Below are 20,551 nucleotides of genomic sequence, written 5' to 3'. Positions count from 1 at the left end.
CGTGCGTGCGTGCGTGCGTGCGTGCGTGCGTGCGTGCGTGCGTGCGTGCGTGCGTGCGTGTATTATGTTATAGATATTGGAAATAAAATAAAGAGCAATTGAGATTTTATCTTCTTGAAAATAATCATAATCATTAATTTTATCGATACTATTACTTTTGCAATATCCTTATTTAATAAATAAAAGATGATAATAGTTTTTATATAATCACAATGCAACAATTATTCTCATATGTCTATAAATGTATACTATTAGCATATGTATGCAAATAATTATGTATTACACTTTGATCTGATATTCTTAAACTCCCAAGGAGTGCCAGTGCGTCTTTGTTAATAATTAATTGAATACCAGGAAGCTAATGATTGCTAATATTAAAATAAAAAAAAATGCAAAATTTTCTTTAGAGGTTAAAAGTCTGATTTTAATTTCAGATAATTTTGCATTTTTTTATACAACTAATGATTTCAATGATACAATAATTTAAATGTTCACATGAGCGAACATAGCATGAGCTTTTTATAAGTTTATGAAACTTACAAGCGTCAATAATTTCATAAAAAAAATTTCACATTTTTTTCGCGAAACGTGTCTTATATTTTTATTTGTAAAATAAGAGATATATTAGCAAATTTAAAAAAAAAATAAAAATGATTTTAAAGGTGATTTGACTGGAATGCCTCATAAATTGTAAGTATTATATATATTAATAAAGTCATTTAAGGAGAAAACATGTAATTAACTTATTTTCAATGATATATACAAATTAGTACAAATTCAGTCATGTTAATTTTTGTTCTGTGTTATTTTCTTTACGGTCCTGTCAGCTTAAATATTAAACTATTAAATATTAAATATTAAATATTAAACTACAGCATCACTGTTTTCTTGGAAATGACACATAATACAGAATTGTTTTTGGCAGTACAAAATAGTACAAATTTAATCATATTGATCTCTAATATTTTTTTCTTTTTCTTTTTATTTTCAATTGGTGCTGCCTTAAGTCATGATTTTTTTCGAAATCGCATACGATACAAAAGTATCATTAATGGTACAATTTAGTACAAAATGAATACTAAAAATTCCGATAGGTCCGATTTGATTCTGCTGATTTGGTCCTGCTAGCTTTATAGAGCATGAAATCATACAACTTTTGTCTGAAATATTTTTTCATATCTTCCATATTTTGCGAGATAGAATTTGCTTGAGGCAATTAAAATGAAACATACAGTATATGTATGTATAATATGAGGTTTGTTTTTTCTAGAACATTTGCTAGATATATTTTCTTTTATTTGATGCACGAATTGCGTGTTTTACGTTTTACATTGCGTGTTACATTTTGCACGTTTCGCATTTCGCGAGCGAATCTTTCATTGCTTGAGCAGAATAGTTCTCTCTTCATATTCCATAGGTTTATTTTTTATGCTGCACTCTGAATCGGTATATATTTAGTTAAAGTGAAACAAATTATATTTTTATTTAATATATATATTTGTTTCACTTATATTTGTTTCACTTCAATTTTTGCACTAGTGTATTAATTCAGAAAACAAAAAAAACAGACAGCAAATAAAACAGACAGATACAGAATATGAAGAGAGAACTATTCCGCTCAAGCAGTGAAGGACTCGATCGCGAAATGCGAAACGTGCAAAATGCAACACGCAATGTAAAACGCAAAACACGCAATGTAAAACGCAAAACACGCAATGTAAAACGCAAAACACGCAATTCGTGTATCAAAAAAAATATATCTAGCAAATGTTCTAGAAAATGATTGCAACATATCTTGTATATTCTTCTTAAAATGCTCTCTTTGTAATGTGTAAGAGAAAAAAATGTGCAAAAAGAAGAGATAATAAAAGATATCTGTTAAATAATTTGATCAATTTTTCTTTAGAAGTTGCATTTAGACATTTCTTTATTGTATATAATGCAGTTTTAATAAATAAATAATGTTAAAACATTTGTTTTGACATAATGTGTATATTTTCTATGCAATTTTGTTCTATTTACAGAATATTTAAAATTATTCAATAATCATAATATAAGTCATTATAAATTTTAAAGTAACAAAAAATAATAAAGAATGACAAAAATATAGAGGGAAAAAAAGGAAAGATAAATAATGCAAGAATTACTAAAAAAAAAACAAGATCTAATGTAACATTGAATATAATATAATCAAGTTCATAAGATTTCTTGTGTCAAAAATAATTTACATTTTTGTTCCAGTATATCCAATTGTATTCAATACATAACCAAATAATTCTAGAAACATTTTAAGATCAAAACTGATCTAGCAATTAATTGCTTTCATGTACTTTACTCTTGTATACGAACCGCCACACTATATAAATTGATTTTTTAAACAATGAGCAATAAATTCAGAATCGGGATATTCTTAAAGCTAATAATTCTATAAACATTTTTATTTGCTCTAAATAATAATCATGAAAAATAATAATCATGCAAATAAAATAAAATAAAAGATTTTATTTTTTAATATATGTATATAAAATATCTGTACCTAATTCCTGCTTCTTTACCTGACTCAGATATTGTAATATTTGAAATTGTTGAGACATATTTCAAAGAAAAGATAGTCATTTAAAACATTTTAAGAGAGTCTGCAATTCATTCGATAAATTTAAAATTTGAAGAGAAATTATCCTATTGTCAAAAAGTTCAATTCTAATTTTAGCATATTTGTTATACTAAATAAAATCTCTCTCTCTCTCTCTCTCTCTCTCTCTCTCTCTCTCTCTCTCATTATAACATATTATTTTACATTAAAATAAATGCAAAATTGATTCCAAGAAATATTATACATTTATAAGAATTATTAATACATAAAAATTTCTAGAAACTTTAATGAGTTAGAGAAAACATTTATATAATGCATGTCAATAAAGGATAAATTGATTAAAATAATTAATAGGTTTTTTAATAGCAATCAGACACATGCGATTTTTATTACTGTCAGGTATATACTATCATTCGTCATCTTACACGTGATACTTTTTTATCTCATGTTAAATGTATAAAAAGATGCATATTTAAACGATCGCTCAATCTCATAAGTTAGTATGAAACTTGAAGAAACGATGGCTCAATTTAATTACATTGTGACGATCATCAGTATTGTACTGTTGTATGTTTCGGCGGAAGAACTCTACTCCGATCGATACGACCACATTGATGTTAAGGATATCCTCCAAAATGATAAATTGCGAGATCAATACTACAATTGCTTTATGGAAACAGCGCCATGCATAACAGCAGATGCGAAGTTCTTTAAAGGTATACTTATTCACAAAATATTTCAATAAATAAATTTTCACGACAGACTCTTTAAACACTTAAAAATCACCATTATTTCTCAACAATTTACATGTATTAATAGTTTTAAAATAATTAATGACCGTATAAATAAAGCACTTTTAACGATAAGGATAAAAACTATTAAATAAATATTTTTTATTTAATTTGAGAAGAATATATTTTCATTCAGAAGACTTAATCAAAAAGATATATATATATAATTAAAAAATTTTAAATTGCAATAAGTGAAATAATGACATATTTCACTTATTGCAATTTTAAAAATTTTTCCTAAAAACTGACACAAAGTTACTCAAAGATTGCATTATTTAAATAATTAAATGTAATGAAATAGTAATACAAGCAAACATTTAATACATATATATATGAGAACATTACCTATCTCATTCAGAACAATCATAGATTTTTTATAATATATATCATAATTTTTTGACTAATTTTTCTGATTTCTTAAAAATATAGAAGATTTTTTATCTTATTCTTTGTAAAAATTGCATAGATATCAATTTGTCGAATATTTTTTGTTTCTAACTTAATTTTTCAATATTCTACATACATTATACATACATGTTAATTAGAAAAAAGATAAAGAAAGAAAGAGAGGAAAGAGAATTTTTGCTATGAATTAAAACCTGATAAATTAAAACTTACTATGAATTAAAAATATATCAAGAATTTTGTTTGGTTTGATTTTAGAGGTTGCCAGCGAAGCTCTCCAAACTAAATGTAAGAAATGTACCGAAAAACAAAAGGAAATATTGAACTTAATAGTGGATTGGTACACAAAAAATAGACCTGAACAATGGGAAGCTTTCGTCGCAAAGACTATTGAAAATCTAAAAAAGAAGAATCAGGGTACATAATTGTTAACAACTGCTGAAATAACGAGGAGAGTATAGAAAAAAAATCGAAAATGAATTAATCTATAAAATGACTAAAGCTTTAATATGCGGAAACATCTCTTTAGAAAACAAAGAAATTTCTAGATGCTGTAATTATTACAATTAATGTTTATATTGTAGTTTATATTATAGTATGATGTTATAAATATTAATAATAAAATAGAAGTGTAATTGATTTCATTTTTGTTATTTGAAAATAGTAACCGTTTCTTTTATCAATACAAATTAGGATATTTATTTGCAACATCCTCATTTGACACACACATAAAAAAGAAAATATAATTTTTATATAAAAGAATATATATTATTATTCTCTCATAATTAATAGCAGTCATCTTAATATACACATGCATATTTAATTTAATATTTCACGTGACTGTCAATCTTTAACTTAATTTTTCATGAAACATTATTTCTATCTTTGTCTAATCAACTGAAATTTTTTCCAAAACAAAAACAATTCGATTTCACAAAATAGACAGTAAGTGTAATGCATAAAAATATTTAAATAACGTGTATAATATATAGCATAATTTATGAGTATAAGTATGCGTTAATATTTTGTAAGTGTTTTAATTTATTTTTCTTTACCATTAATATTTTTATACATATTTATCAATGATTAATATTACAGACATATCCTTAATAGATAATCATATCCCGGAACAATAATACCATATTATATCAAGAATATCTACTTTAGATTAGTTTCTCATCTCAGGATCACATCTTATAAGTTAGCGGAACAATCTGTTGCTCTCAAAATATACAAATTTTGAATTTGTTACTTGCAAAATATGTGAAAAACAGCGATATTAGAGTAAAATGCCAGCAAAAATTATTTGAAATTACTTAAAATTGAAGTCTGAATTTATTGCTCTCGACGTATCCAGAGACTTTAATATCAAAGAGAGAAACAAATTTTTTCTGGTATTTTATTGTTTCAATCGTCTGCATGTTGAAACATTTATCGTTGTTATTTATTTCATAAATCAACAAAATTTAAATGTTTCGACAAAAACAAATTAGCAATTACTTAACTTAAATTACTTAGTTATATTGAGTACAATTTTGTTATTATATATATTATGTTCCGCTAACTTAATGTTCCTTTAGCGAAACATTATTTTTTAAGTAAACTTACAGAGCAATAAATTTATTTCTTTGGTATTTTTTAGCAACAAATAAAAATAATAATTAGAATTAATTCTAATAATTTTATTCCGCTAACTTATAAGACATTGAAAATTACCTGGAATGGAAACTTCATGAAAACATTTACGTTATTACGTAACATTGCTATTAACCACACATACTCAAATTTATTATCTGTATGACCGAGAAGATAATTTAAGACACTATCGCAGTTGATTTTTTTCTTATTATGCAATAAGACAAGCTACTTTAATTCTACAAGGTATTCATCATTCTTACATGTCAATGTTTTTATCTCATGCCGAGTCTATAAATAAGATGCACATTTGAGCAATTATTCAGTTTCTTAAAAGTTAGTGCAAAAATAAGACAAATGATGGCTCGATCAAGCTACATCGTACTCATCGGTATTGCACTGATGTGCGTTCTGGCGGAAGAACTTTATTCCGATCGGTTCGACAATACTGATTTCTCAAGTATCCTTCAAAATGACAAATTGCGAGAAGAATATTATAATTGTTACATGGAAAAAAGTCCATGCCTAACAGAAGACGCGACATTCTTTCAAGGTATACTTACACTTAAAGTGTTTCAACGAATAAATTTTTAGGACAAATTCTTTAATCTCTCAATTAGAAATCAAGTTGCCAAGTTTATATATATATCAGTAGTTTCAGAATAATTAATGTTGTATAAGAAATTTTTAACGATAAACAATAAACATAAACATAAACGATAAACATAACGATAACGATAAACATAACGATAAACATAAACAAAGAAAATAACTGAATAAATAAATATTTTTCATTTAATTTGGGAAAAACATATTTTCTATCAGAAAACTTAATCAAAAATATAAACATATAACAAAAAAAATTTGTAAGTTAACATATTTCAAATTTTTTTCTAAAAACTGGCACTAAATTGCGCAAAGATTATTCAAACGCAATTTAAAAATAAATATATATACTCATGCATAAGAAATATTAAATCTTATTTGAGATAATCAGAGGTTATTGTACCGTTAATTTTTGGATAAATTTTCTAATTATTTTAAAATATGACGAAAGAGAATTATTTTTTAATTTTATATATTTTTTAATTTTATATTTTTATAAAAACTGTAATAAATATCTTTTTTTATTTCAAACATGATTTTTCAATATTCTATATTTGTTAATTACATATTACGTATTTGTTAATTATAATGAAGAAAAAAATTGAGAAAAAAGAAAGAGAAAATTTTATGTTTGAAAACCAATACATCAGGAGCTTTCTTTACTTAATTAACAGGGATTATGAGCGAAATTATCCAAACTAGTTGTAAAAAATGTACTGAAAAACAAAAAGAAATATTTACTGCGGCGAAGAATTGGTTTACACAAAATAAACCTGAACAATGGGAAGCTCTTGTCGCAAAATCTATTGAGGATATGAAAAAGAAGAATGCTAGTTTATAATTGCAGAAAGAATCGAAAATGTTAATCATATAAAGTTATTGAATGTTTTATATTTAGAAACATCTCAACATAGAAATTTCAAGATATAATTATTAGTGTAATCCATGCTTCTATTGTAGTTTTATGCTGTAAAATGTATAGAAATCATGAAATAAAATGTATAAGTATATTTGATTTACACTTTTTTCATGAAAACCTTAATCTTTTTGACTGAGATTGAAAATAATTCGTTTTTTGTAATGCTATTATAGTTTCTTTCGATAACAGACTAATAGTTTTTTTTTTATAACTGTAACAGTAACAGAGTAATATAAGTCTTAAGATGCTAAAACGGCTCTGTAATAATATTTTATAATATTTTTATAATATTTTAAGGTATTATTAATCAAGCACAGGACTGTATTAACTTAAAAACAAATTTTATGAATACCAATCTTTAAATTTGACGAAAATAATGCATGTATAAAATTTATTATAAAAAATAATAATTCAAATATCAAAAAAAAAACCATGTTACTATTTTGCTATGTTCTATAATGTTCATACTATTTTAAAATAAAGAAGAATATTAAAATCAATAAAATTATGTTATTATCAATTCGATCAAAATAAAATCAGTAATTTATTAAACAACCTGAATTTAAATAGTATTAACTGAATAGTTAAATAAAATATCCCTAAAGCATATTTCATATAAAGCCTATTCTACAAATACGTAAGCATAGTTGTAAAAATTCACCAGCTGAATACGAGAAGAATATTTAACTATAATTGATCAATTTTTATAATTACAACCACTTACAACTATGCTTACACAATTTTATAATGTTTACGATATGAACAATTTTTACGATATGTATATATATATGTATATATATATATATATATATACAAATAAAAATGAACTAAATGGCATGTGTTATGCGCTACTTCATTGTTTCAATTATCATAAAATTTCACAACATATAAAAGAAATATTGTCGAGAGAACACGCAAAAAAATCTGTACCACTAATATCTTGATATACATATATTATATGAACTGCTGATTAACATTGCCAAAGATAAGTTGCATATGCATTACATATGCATTAATAATAATTTGCATACATTAAAGCATGACATATAGTGCCCTTTATAAAAATATTATTAAAAAATTGTGAAATTAAAAATGAATTGTTTATATAATATTATAATAAATAAAGCATCAAAATAACAACGACAATGTGCTTATAAAATGGCAAGTGTTCAATTGAGACTTAATAACATTAATTAGTATTCATCTAATACATATCAGAACAATTATAACAAGAATTTGGACCAATAAAAATAAATTTAATTAAATAAATGAAATCCCATATTCGATCAAAGCGGATTTTAATGATTAAATATTTCTTATGTAAATTTATATACACATCTGATTTTGTAAATCGCGCGTTAAAATATTTTTTGGTCTTAAAATACAATCATGAATAGAATTAAAGTAGTATCATTTATTGAATTGATAATCAGTTTTTATGCTAATAAGCATGTATGTAAAGCTAGCATTTCAGTTGGTGAAAACTCATTAAGTATTGAGAATTCTGAGTTTATTTTCAATAATTCTATAGTTCTATATAGGATAAACAAATAGTTCTGGCTATTAAAGCACATTCGACACATTCGAATAGAAGAATTGGCTGCGTTCAGAAAAAGGAGTTTTGCAACTATAAAATTCTTCAATATGATTGGTTTACATTTAGATCCAGTGGAATTAAGGGCAAGATCAATTATATTAAAGAATTTTACAACAGTTGCAAAGCTGTTTTTTCTGTTGAACGCAACCATTTATAGCAACCCATAGAACAGCAACATATGTTGCGTTTTCATAAAAAAAAACTAACGTTTTATGTAATACATAATTGCATAAATATTTTCTTTATTTCCGATGTACAATGTAATTCATGATATAATCTCTTAATTATCGCATTTATTTTGATTTAATGAGTGGAAAAGATTAATGCTTGCAACATATGAACAATACAATTTTTTTATTCGCAATCAGAGGTATAATCACTTTTATATATCCGGACTATATACATTTTTCCATTTAAGGATGTTTTATAGATATTTTCAAAATGATAACAAAATTATGAAAAAATTATAGATTACTCTAAATTAGATTATTTAAAAATAAAACGACAAATTTAGTGATGGTTTACTATCTGGATCATAAGTTATCTTAATAATAAATAGTAATATTTTTTTAATTTGTGCTCTAGTATAGTTTATTTAAAGTGTAAGTATTAAACACATTTTCCAAATTTAATTTTCTTTGCAAGGATTGTACGTGATATATTCATATATCCTTGAGTCTTGTATAATAAAAAATAATTAAACAAATTGCAGAAAAATATATAGATATTCTTTTATTTCAAATAAGACAAGTACTCGAACTCTCAAGAATGTCAAAATATAAAAATAAATAAAGGGCTAATGAGAGTTATATACATGGTTATTAGTGCAAAAATAAGAATCATTATCGAAAAATGATATATAATTAATTACGCATAGACATTTTGGCTTGTTTTCGAACTATCATCAGTATGTCTAAATATATGTTGTAAATCTCTCACTTCTTCATGGCAAAACGAAAGTATGGCGAGTCAATCTCCTTATTCTATTGACAAAGGCTGATAAGTCCGGTGGCAACGAATAATATTGTAGATGAAAAAACTGTCATTATTTTTTTTTATATTAATAGAATGTCGTGTTCATACTCATAGATCTTCGGTGAGCAGGTACAAATACATTTTAGAAAAGAAAATTATTCAAAACATTTTTTTAGAGAGAGCTAGTCTAAGGCTAATATAATATTTCATGGGTATGATTGCAGGACAGAGAAATTCAAGAATCTCTCTATCTTATAGTTAATCAACAAGTTTGAAAAATTTGTCGTATAACAAAAACATATAAATATAATCTCATCCTTAGGCTAAGATATGTCCAACAATCTAAGATTCAAAGAGAAATTGTTCTATTGCTACTAAATATTTGTTATAATAAATAACATTTTTAATTGTAACATTGTTATTTTATATTCAAATAAATAAAAGATAAAGTTATTGTATACAGGAAACATTATAATATATTTATAAGAATTATTAATACCAGAAAATTATTACTTGAAATGGAAATTTTATGAAACTATATATTTACGTTATTTGCATAATGCATTGCTATTTATATCTATACGATTGGAAGGATAATTTAAACATATGTAATTATTATAGTCACATTAATAACTATTACATTCGATCTTTTCCTATTACGTAATGATACAAGCTATCTTATATATAAGTAGGTATACTAGGCGGGTTCTAACTTATGGGGCATATATAGAGGAGGGCATGGGATGCGGGGGGGGGATCTCATTGGCGCGGAGGGAAAGGCGCGAGGGGTACTCGTAGAAAAGAGAAGGTGAAGGCGCGGGAAGGCCCCAATGCTATCGGTGTTTATAATGATACATGATGCCACCATGTTGTAGCATCACGTATCATTGGGGACCGCCACCCCACATCCCGCCGCCATGGACCTTGCGACCACTCCTAAATGTGTTGCCTCTTCTTCTATCTCCCTTTTTTTCTTTTCGCAAAATCATAGGTATACTATTTCAGCTATCGGTATTTACATAAACATAAGATCCCGATCGATGGAATATATAAACATGATGACGTTTCGCTGTGCCTTTCATATTTTTCATCGCCACCCTCCCAAAATGCATCGATAACAAAGGCTTGCAAACACTTGCCGTATATACTTACCATCTCTCTTTCTCTTATGTTTCGTCATTCCCGCTGCGTTATCGCTCCCGTTGTATATTCTTCTCGCACGCAAATATATTTTGTCACACATTTTTTATTTAATAATTTAAATAGAGAGAACGCTTAATATAGTTGTGACCGTCTGTTGTGCAGTACCGTTGAGCGTGAAGATGCTGATAAGACGTGTAATATAATAGTGCTATGATAACAAGAAAGGAATAATCATACACCCAGATATATAATTTAAATGCGTTTATTTTTATATTAGATGTACAACTTTGCTTCCGCCGTTTTTTTTCGAAATTCGAGGCTTTATTGTAAAAAACTGGTATTATACATTTATGATTCAAAGTATTATCCATCGCTGGCCATTACTTTCTCCCATCTTTCGGGTAGCGTACGAATCCCACGTCGAAAAAACTGGTCATCTTTTGAGGCTATCCACGAATCGATCCAATTTTTTACTTCTTCATAAGATCGGAAGTGCTGGTCAGCCAGCAATGTGCTATTGATCGAAACAAGTGATAGTCAGAGGGAGCAACGTCTGGAGAATACAGCGGGTGGGGTAGGACTTCCCATTTCAACGTTTCCAAGTATGTCTTGATCACTTTCGCAACATGAGGTCGAGCATTGTCATGCTGCAAAATCACTTTATCATGTCTCTCGTTGCTTTGTCTTTCAATGCTCGGCTCAAACGCATCAATTGCGTTCGATACCGATCGCCTGTGATTATTTCAGTCGGTTTTAACAGTTCATAATACACTACGCCGAGTTGGTCCCACCAAATACAGAGCAAGACCTTGGAGCCGTGAATATTCGGTTTGGCCGTCGACGTGGAAGCATGGCCGGGAACTCCCCATGATTTTCTGCGCTTGGGATTATCGTAATGAACCCATTTTTCGTCCCCAGTCACAATGCGATGCAGAAATCTCTTCCGTCTTTGCCTTTCAAGCAGCTGTTCACAAGCAAACAAACGCCGTTCAACATCTCTCGGCTTCAATTCGTACGGCACCCAATTTCCTTGCTTCTGAATCATTCCCATGGCTTTGAGATGTTTTGAAATGGCTTGTTGAGTTACTCCCAATGATCGTGCCAATTCTTCTTGATTTTGACACGAGTCTTGCTCAAGTAATGCCTCCAATTCCTTCTCTCTTCCACCGCTATGCCGGTCTTCGATGTCAAAATCACCGTTCTTAAAGCGTTGAAACCACTCACGACACGTTCTTTCATTAATAACGGCCTCACCATAAGTATTTGAGAGCATTCGATGAGCCTCAGCCGCAGATTTCTTCATATTGAAGCAAAAAAATTAAAACCTCCCGCAAATGACGAGAATTTGGCTCGTAAACTGACATTTTCAATCGAGAATAACTTTATGATGCAGACACAAATCGACTAATGTTTCTATGGGGTTATGTTGACAGATGCTCATGTTTATTGTATGACGTCTATGATCTATTTATTTCGACCACCGCTAAAGCCATCTATAGGAAAACGGCGGAAGCAAAGTTGTACACCTAATATATTACTTTTTTCTACAGAGCATCTTCTTATAATAAACCCCGTATATATACACCTCGTATATTGAGAAGAAGTTTTACACTGACTCCTACAGCTACAAATATCTGGATGTCGGAATCGTTGTGGGACCTGTGTCTTTTAGAAGAAATTTTAGTAGAAATTGTAATTGGCGACAACCAAGGTAACAATATAATTTTGCCTCGTGCAATGTGGTAGGCTTTCATTGAAAAACGCGCGAATATTGAGTGGTTCGTGCAATCAATCGCACCTTCATCATTATCGGTCCAAGATCTAGTGATAAAAGTCATAAAAATGCGTGATGTGAATGTGGTCAAATTAACACTGTGCGAAACACGTTTGTATACGAAGCCGTCAATCATGTTCGAACTCAAACATTGTGTCCAGAATGTATACTCTGAGCTGTGAATATACACATATCGTCAACGAAAATTTTAAATATTTTGTAACATTTTTAGGTGAAAATTGTATCATCGATAAATGTGATGCTGTAGATTTTTTGCGCAAAATTTATAATAAAAAATCAAATATAGAGTGTGAGATAATAGTTTATGCTTTAGATAATATTATAAACAGTGTGAAAAAATGTACATTTTATTGCTAATTGGAAGCAGGTGCTTAAAATTCAATTTGAAATTAATTAAATTAAATGAAATTAAATTAAGTTTCTGCTTATAAATATTGTAAGAACTATATAATAAGAACTATATATTGTAAAATTACATTATATATAAAAGTAAATGCATATTTAAATTATATATCTGGGTGTATGATTATTCCTTTCTTATTATCATAGTACTCTCATATTATGCGTCTTATCAGCATCTTCACACTCAACGGCACAACAGACGGTCACAACTGTATTAAGCGTTCTCTCTATTTAAATCATTATAAATAAAAAACGTATGACAAAATATATTTACGTGCGAGAAGAACATACAACAGGAGCGACAACGCAGCGGGAATGACAAAAACATAAGAGGAAGAGAGATGATAAGTATATGCGGCAAATGTTTGCAAGCCTTTGTTACCGATGCATTTTAGGAGGATGGCGATGAAAAATATGAAAGACATAGCGAAACGTCATCATATTTATGTAATCCATCGACCGGGGTTCTATGTTTATGTAAATACCGATAGCGCTGGGACTAGTATACCTATGATTTTGGGTGCGAAAAGAAAAAAAAGGGAGATAGGAGAAGATGGCAACATATTTTGGAGTGAATGCGGGGGCGGTGGCGGTGGCGGCCGCGGCGGTAGGGTGTGGGATGGTCACAATATGGTGGCATCACGTATCATTATAAACCGATAGCACCGAGGCTTTCTGCGCCTTCCTCCTCTTTCTCCGCGCCGATGAATACCTCCACTCTCCTCCCCCTGCGCCCCGCGCTCCCCTCTAGCTCCATAGATTGGAACCCGCCTATACCTATATACCTACTTATATAAGGCTTTCATCATCTGTAAAGGTCAATTTTTTTTATTTCATGCTAGGTATATAACATACATATTTGATTGATTGATTCAGTTTCTCTCACGAGTAGTGTGAAAATAACAGAAGATATGGTTCAATTAAGCTACGTCGTGAGGATTATCAGTATAATACTGTTGTGCGTTTTAGCGGAAGAACTATACTCTGATAAACATGACAATATTGATGCCATAAGTATCCTTCAAAACGATAAATTACGAGATGAATACTACAATTGTTTTTTGGAAAAGGCGCCATGCCCGACAGAAGATGCGAAGTTCTTTCAAGGTATACTTATACTTAGAATTTTCCAACGAATAAAGTTTTACGACAAATTTATAATAATAATTAAGTTGTCAATTTATACGTATCAATAGCTTTATGCTAATTAATGTTTATATAAGAAATTTCTTATAAGCATAAATAAAAGTAATAATCAAAATAAATAATATTTTTCAATTAATTTCGAGAAAACATTTTTTCATTTGAGAAATATAAGAAAATATAAAAATTAAAAAATCAAAAAAATAAATTATTAAAGAAATTAACATATTTTGAACTTTTTCTATTCTAAACTCTGACATTAAATTGCGCGAAGATTATGTCATTCAAACGCAATTTAGAAGTAGACATCCCCTATCATATAGGAAATATTGCTTTTCATTAGAGGCGAGTTCAAAGATTATTGTAACGTTTAATTTTTAGTTTTCTAATTTCTTAAAAATATAAAGAAAAAGGCTTATTTTTTAATTTTACTTTTATAAAAGTTGCATAAATATCGGCTCATTAAATTTTTGCTTCAAACTTAATTTTTCAAAATTTCACATATATACTTGTTAATTAAAATAAAGGAAAAATTAGAGAAAGAAAAAAGAAAAGAGAATTTTATGCTATACTACGAATTAAAATCAATATGGCAATTTGATTTTAGAAATTTTGAGTGAATCTCTCCAAACTAAATGTAAGAAATGTACTCAAAAACAAAAGGAATTACAGTTTACGATGAAGAATTGGTTTGTACAAAATAAACCTGAACAATGGGAAGCTCTAATTGCAAAGTCTGTTGAGGATATGAAAAAAAAACGCTGGTAGATAATTGCTGACATAATCAACAAGGAGGGCACGGCAAGAAAATGTTAATCATTTATAAAATTACTCGATCTAAATATTTGGAAATATCTTTTTAAAAAAGATAGAATATTTCTAGATACTATAATTATTGATATAATTTGTACTTGTGTTATGCAATGAAATAAAATGTAAAAGTGTTTAAATTTAATTTTTTTCTTAAAAATCATAACTATTAATCTTTTCGATACAAATTAAGTTATTTATTTGCGATTGTAGAAGTAATACATATAAGCTGTGCGCTGCCTATTTTAAATCTGACCTTAACATTTATGTTCGCTCAGAAAGAGAACGCGATATTGAAAAGTAATAGTACATCTTTTTAACTCGTTTTATGTTGAGGGGCAGATGATAGGAAGGGCTATTTAATATTATGTATATATCATTATTAATATTTACTAATTAATAATTACCCCCCCCTTACTAATATTTTAAAGAAAGATCAATACACATCAAGCTTTCTCTCTCTTTCTAAACTAACACAATTTTAATGGAATGCTCGGTCTACATACCTATTGCGTTCGCATTTTTATTTAATAATGATATGTATAATGCCAATATTTTTATTTAATAAATGTGAATGTGAACCGCTTTCTTTAATATGGTTGATTCTTGTCTTTAGTTCTTCGCTCTAACAGTAAATATAGAAACTAAATACAATAAAAAATAACTAAGCGCTTATTGAAGCTGTTTCTGTTAAACTCTCTCACAATTAGTCATACTAAAATATACTCAAATATACTCAAATGGTATTTCTTATTGTTATATAAAAAGAAATTAATATTTAAGTTTATTTATATATTGTTACTTCATTTTGAAAACCATTAGATAATATCTAAAACCCACCCTGTATATAACAATTTATTATATTAATATATTTAAGATTTAATAAATTAATTTAATAATTATAATATTATAATTTAATAATTATAATATTTATAATTTAGATTGTTTGTACTTTTATTTAATTTGTATTTACAGTTAAATTTAAAGAAATTAATCATTTGTCTAAAAACTCGAGCTAAAGTGCAAAATATCTAATTAATAAATAATACAACTTGCACTTGCCATGAAGAAGCAACAGAAATAATTAGCGAAGAATTAAAGAAGATTATCAAAAAGAAAGGAATTAAGATAGCCGAGACGAAAGAAATGCAACAAAAGGGAGACTCCATAAGTAAAGGAAACGTGTAAAGGAAAAATTAAGAAGAATTCTTCAAAGAGTCCTGAGTTTTCCCGATTTCCTTGACGAATTTTTATTTAACTTTTCCCGATTTTCCAGGTCTGTGGTAACCCTGATATAAGTGCAAAGTTGTCTCCGGGAAATTAATATTATACTATTTCATTTATGTAATCAGAAAAAATGTTATACTAGAGGTATATTTCATTTGTTATACTTCAATTTATTACACTAGCTCATTTATAAAAATTACGAGTGCTTGGAAAATTTTATATAAAAACTTTATGAAAACATATACATATTGTTTGTATTGCTAATTAGCCATATGTATTTCGAATGCAAATGCTTGTATTCCGATCGCTATGACAAAGTGTCGCAGAAAATATCCTTCAAATAAATTACGAGATCAGTGCATTGATTACTTAGAAATGACCTAGCTCAATTTTTTATTTATAATCAGATACATTCCGTTTATAATACCATGTGTATTCATCATCTTACATATGGTAATTTTTTATCTCAATGTATAAATAAAATGCACATTCGATCAGTCTCTCATAAGTTAACATGAAAACAGAAGAAACGATGATTCGAAAACTTTTTAAACTATATCGTGACGATCATTGTTATTATATTGATTTGTATTTAGCGCAAGAATTGTACTCTGATCGGTATGACAAAATTAATGCAGAAAATATCCTTCAAAATAATAGATTGCGAGATCAATACTATAATTGTTTTATAGGAAAAGCGCCATGCATGACGGCAGATGCAAAATTCTTTAAAGGTATACATACACGATTTTAACAAATTTTCACGATAAATTCTTTAAGCCTTCGTAGTCACATCTCCTGAAAATTTTATTAGTTACACAAGGGGCAAAATAATCCCAATATTTTAATTGATTGTATTTACAGCTTTAATTCTTTAAAATCACAAAAATTATTAAATATACTTTAAACATTGTAGAATATGCAAGAATGCAGGATTTTTAAAGTTTTTATTTTAACATATTTAAAAAAATCGCAAAGGCTAACATCCAAGGAGCAACATGCGGTTGAAAGTGCAAAAAGAATATTTTAAATTTCGGACAGTTTAAGTGCCATTTTTAAAAAAAATCTTAGGAATATAAAGCATATTTTTTTGAGATCTTCTAGATGATCAACCCTTCATGGTCATCTCCAGGTGACTAAAAAGAGTTAATTAATTAGAAATCAAATATTCCTAAAAGAGAAATCAAATATTCCTCAACAATATACATGTATCAGTAGTTTCAGAATAATTTATGATTGTATAAGTAAGAAACTTCTGGCAAAAAAAGACCAAAATAATATTTCACAGTTAATTTCGAGAGAATATATTTTCATTTGGGAAACTCAATCAGAAAGATACATAATTAAGAAATTGTGAGAATTGAAATATTAACATACTTTAAGTTTTTCTTAATAACTGACATTAGAAGTGCATCAAAGAGACACTAGCGTTATTTATGTCATTTTACTTTTAATTTTCATTCAATGTAAAACAAGGATAATACAAATAATACTAATAGCATCTCCCCAAACTTTAAATATTATAATTCAAAGATTGTATTATTTAAATGTATATTAAATGTAGAAGTAGATTAATAGATATGCAAAAGGGATATTATATATAATTTAAAGTCATCAAAATATTTTGTATCGTTGATTTCATAATAAATATTCTAATTTCTTAAAAATATGATGGAAAAAACGTTCAATATTATTTTTTGTAAAATTTTTTGCAATTGATTCACTAAATATTCTTTGCTTCAATTTCAATTTTCTATTCACACTTATTAGTTACAAAAAAGTTTGTTATAAAAAAGAAAGAGAGAAGAAAAGACGAAAGAAAAGAGGAAAAAAAATTATATGTTATAAATTAATCTTTTTTTTCTCCTTATTTTTTCTTTACTTGTCATTATCGGATCATTCGTTTTTTACTTCTATTTTTTTACTTCTATTAAAGAATTACATCGTCATGAAATGGTTTTCAATCGTAATTTTATTTAGTTTCAAGTTAATCTACCTTCTAGTTAATTCTATGATTAAAAAGTGAAATAACAGTAACAAGCGCATGCAGCACGATTTTATCGATGTACGTGACGCGCAAAATTTTGCTCGAATAGGAGCGAGAATAAGGGGATCTAAAGATTAAAACCTCTATAACAAAAAAAGTTACAGTAATATTACAATAAAGTGATGTGCGAATGTCCAATCAAGTGGAACAACAAATCATCTTAACATTATAGTGATGTTATAATAAATCGTAAAAGTGACTTTTATTTATCATTTTGATGTCATAATGACATTGTGTTCTACTTGAGGATTTTGCTAAACATGATGTCATTATGATATCGTTATATAGATGTAATAAAAATTGCATCTCACTGTAATATTGCTATTTATGACATATGCTGCTCAAAATAATAATGTGTATCATTCTGATCTTTTAACAATCTGACAGTGATTTTTTTTAATATGACGGACATGTCAAGAATTTAGTCAAAAATTTTTTTTTATTGATTTCAGAGATTGTTATAGAAGCTTTTCGATTTAAATGAAATTAAGTGAGAAATGTACTGAAAGACAAAAAGAAATGATGAATTTAATACAGGATTGGTATAAAAAAATAAACCTGAACAATGGAAGGCTTTCGTTGCAAAGTATCAACTAGAAGAACGCTGAAATAACTAACAAGGAAAATATGGAAAAAATCAAAAATGTTAATTGTTTACAACATTATTAATTTTTTTATATTTCGAAACATCTCTTCAGAAAAGAGAAAAATTTCCAAATACTATCATTATAGTGTAATCAATTTTTGTATTACGTTATGAAATAAAATGTAAAAGTACAATGGTTTCAGCTTCGTTTCATAAAAATTATAATCGTTAATAATATTTTCCATATAATATAAATATGCTAGATACAAATTATGTTAGATTTTCTAATAAACATAATAGGTGTGAACTGCGCGTCCTCTGTCTTAATTGATCTTAATATCTTCAATCTGTTAGAAAGAGAACGCAATTAAAGCTTATCAGTATCTCTCTTTAATTTGAGAAGGCGCAATAAAGAAAGCAATAAAAAAAAGAGCAATTTAATTTTTGTGTAATTATCCCCCATTACTAATATTTGAGAGAGAGAAAAAAAAGAGCAATATGTATCTAATTACCTCTTTCTCTCTCTTTCTAAACTATGTAACTTAGTAAGAATGCACAATCTTAAGATATACTTATTACGTCAATGTTTATAACATTTTTATCTGATAAATACATAAAAAAAATGACTTAATAGTTTTATATAACCAGAATGCAATAATTGTTCTTGCATTTTTATATGGTAAATATATAGTGTTAGAGTACATAATTATATATAATAGTTTACTACGTTGATCTGATATTTATATTTTTCATTAATTTATGTTTACATGCATTGTTAAATAATTGTTAAAAAATCAATAATCTATCTAACAATAATAACCATATATACTCGGGAAAAATGTTTCATATAGAATTATACATAATTATGTATAAAATTGACATATTTTATATATAATTTATATATATATATATATAAATTTAATAATTTTATAGACATAAATATATATATATATATATGTGTGTGTCTATAAAATTATTAAATTTTGCTTAAATATCAATACAAGTATTTAATCATTAGCGAAAGCAACAATATATAAAGTAATATATTAAAGCATAATGTGAAAAACTTGTAATGCTTAAATTCTAAGATTCGTAACATATTCTCGTAAAACTTGTAAGAATTTACAAATGTAATTTTATACAATCTTTGCAGACTTCTTGTTAGCTGTAAGATTTACGAGAAATTGTTAGATATTTATGAATCATACATGGTATACACGCATAAAATTAGAACATCAGTCATAAGTTCTTATAAATCTTATGAGATCAAATTACGAACCTCATGATTCTACTTAGAATTGATCTATTAGTTTCAAAGAGCGTGTTGATAATATACGCAGTTAATTTCAGTAATGATTTTCAGTAATGATGATGAATTGTAGAATACCTGCTTACTCATATTATCAGACAATAAGGAAAATATAATTTTATCCTTTGAGAAGATTTTGTTTTAATACCAGGCAACGTCGATTTTTAATTACAAAAATTACTATTAATTATACGTTTATTATATAAATAATCACAATCATCATATATTTAACACAACTATCAACTTTTAATTCAATTTTCCAAAAAATATTATTTCTCGTTATTTATCCGGAAAAAAATGTTTATTAATATAAAATATAATTATATATGTAATATTTTTTCCCGGATAATCAATTCAAATTTCTTCCCAAACAAAATGCAATTTTAATTTTGCAAACTAGAAAATAATAAAAATAATGTATAAAAATATATATATATATATATATATATATATATATATATATATAGTAAACTAATAGATATAGCATAATTTAGTGTGAATATTCTTTATACGTACGTTTTAAACTTAATTACTCGTAGTAATAAGTTAAAAAGTTTTAACCTATTAA

General features: G+C 27.2%; 3 protein-coding genes across 3 annotated transcripts; all 3 read left to right on the top strand.

The window, feature by feature from the left end:
* Positions 1-3,079: 3,079 nt before the first annotated feature.
* LOC105622863 (ejaculatory bulb-specific protein 3-like) lies at positions 3,080-4,478 on the top strand. The gene is made up of 2 exons (XM_012204273.1): positions 3,080-3,309; positions 4,048-4,478. The coding sequence occupies exons 1-2, from the start codon at positions 3,096-3,098 to the stop codon at positions 4,212-4,214; spliced, it is 381 nt and encodes a 126-aa protein (XP_012059663.1). The 5' UTR covers positions 3,080-3,095; the 3' UTR covers positions 4,215-4,478.
* Positions 4,479-5,781: 1,303 nt separating this feature from the next.
* Positions 5,782-6,871, top strand: LOC105622899 (ejaculatory bulb-specific protein 3-like). Its single transcript, XM_012204308.1, has 2 exons — positions 5,782-5,977; positions 6,705-6,871. The coding sequence occupies exons 1-2, from the start codon at positions 5,782-5,784 to the stop codon at positions 6,869-6,871; spliced, it is 363 nt and encodes a 120-aa protein (XP_012059698.1).
* Positions 6,872-13,770: 6,899 nt separating this feature from the next.
* LOC105622862 (ejaculatory bulb-specific protein 3-like) lies at positions 13,771-14,962 on the top strand. Its single transcript, XM_012204272.1, has 2 exons — positions 13,771-13,968; positions 14,612-14,962. The coding sequence occupies exons 1-2, from the start codon at positions 13,773-13,775 to the stop codon at positions 14,770-14,772; spliced, it is 357 nt and encodes a 118-aa protein (XP_012059662.1). The 5' UTR covers positions 13,771-13,772; the 3' UTR covers positions 14,773-14,962.
* Positions 14,963-20,551: the final 5,589 nt, after the last annotated feature.

The sequence above is a fragment of the Atta cephalotes genome (genome assembly GCF_000143395.1).
Source record: "Atta cephalotes unplaced genomic scaffold scaffold00049, whole genome shotgun sequence".
Taxonomy (NCBI): Eukaryota; Metazoa; Arthropoda; class Insecta; order Hymenoptera; family Formicidae; genus Atta; species Atta cephalotes.
The sequence above is the reverse complement of the archived record's forward strand: the minus strand, read 5'-3'. Positions and strand labels throughout refer to the sequence as shown.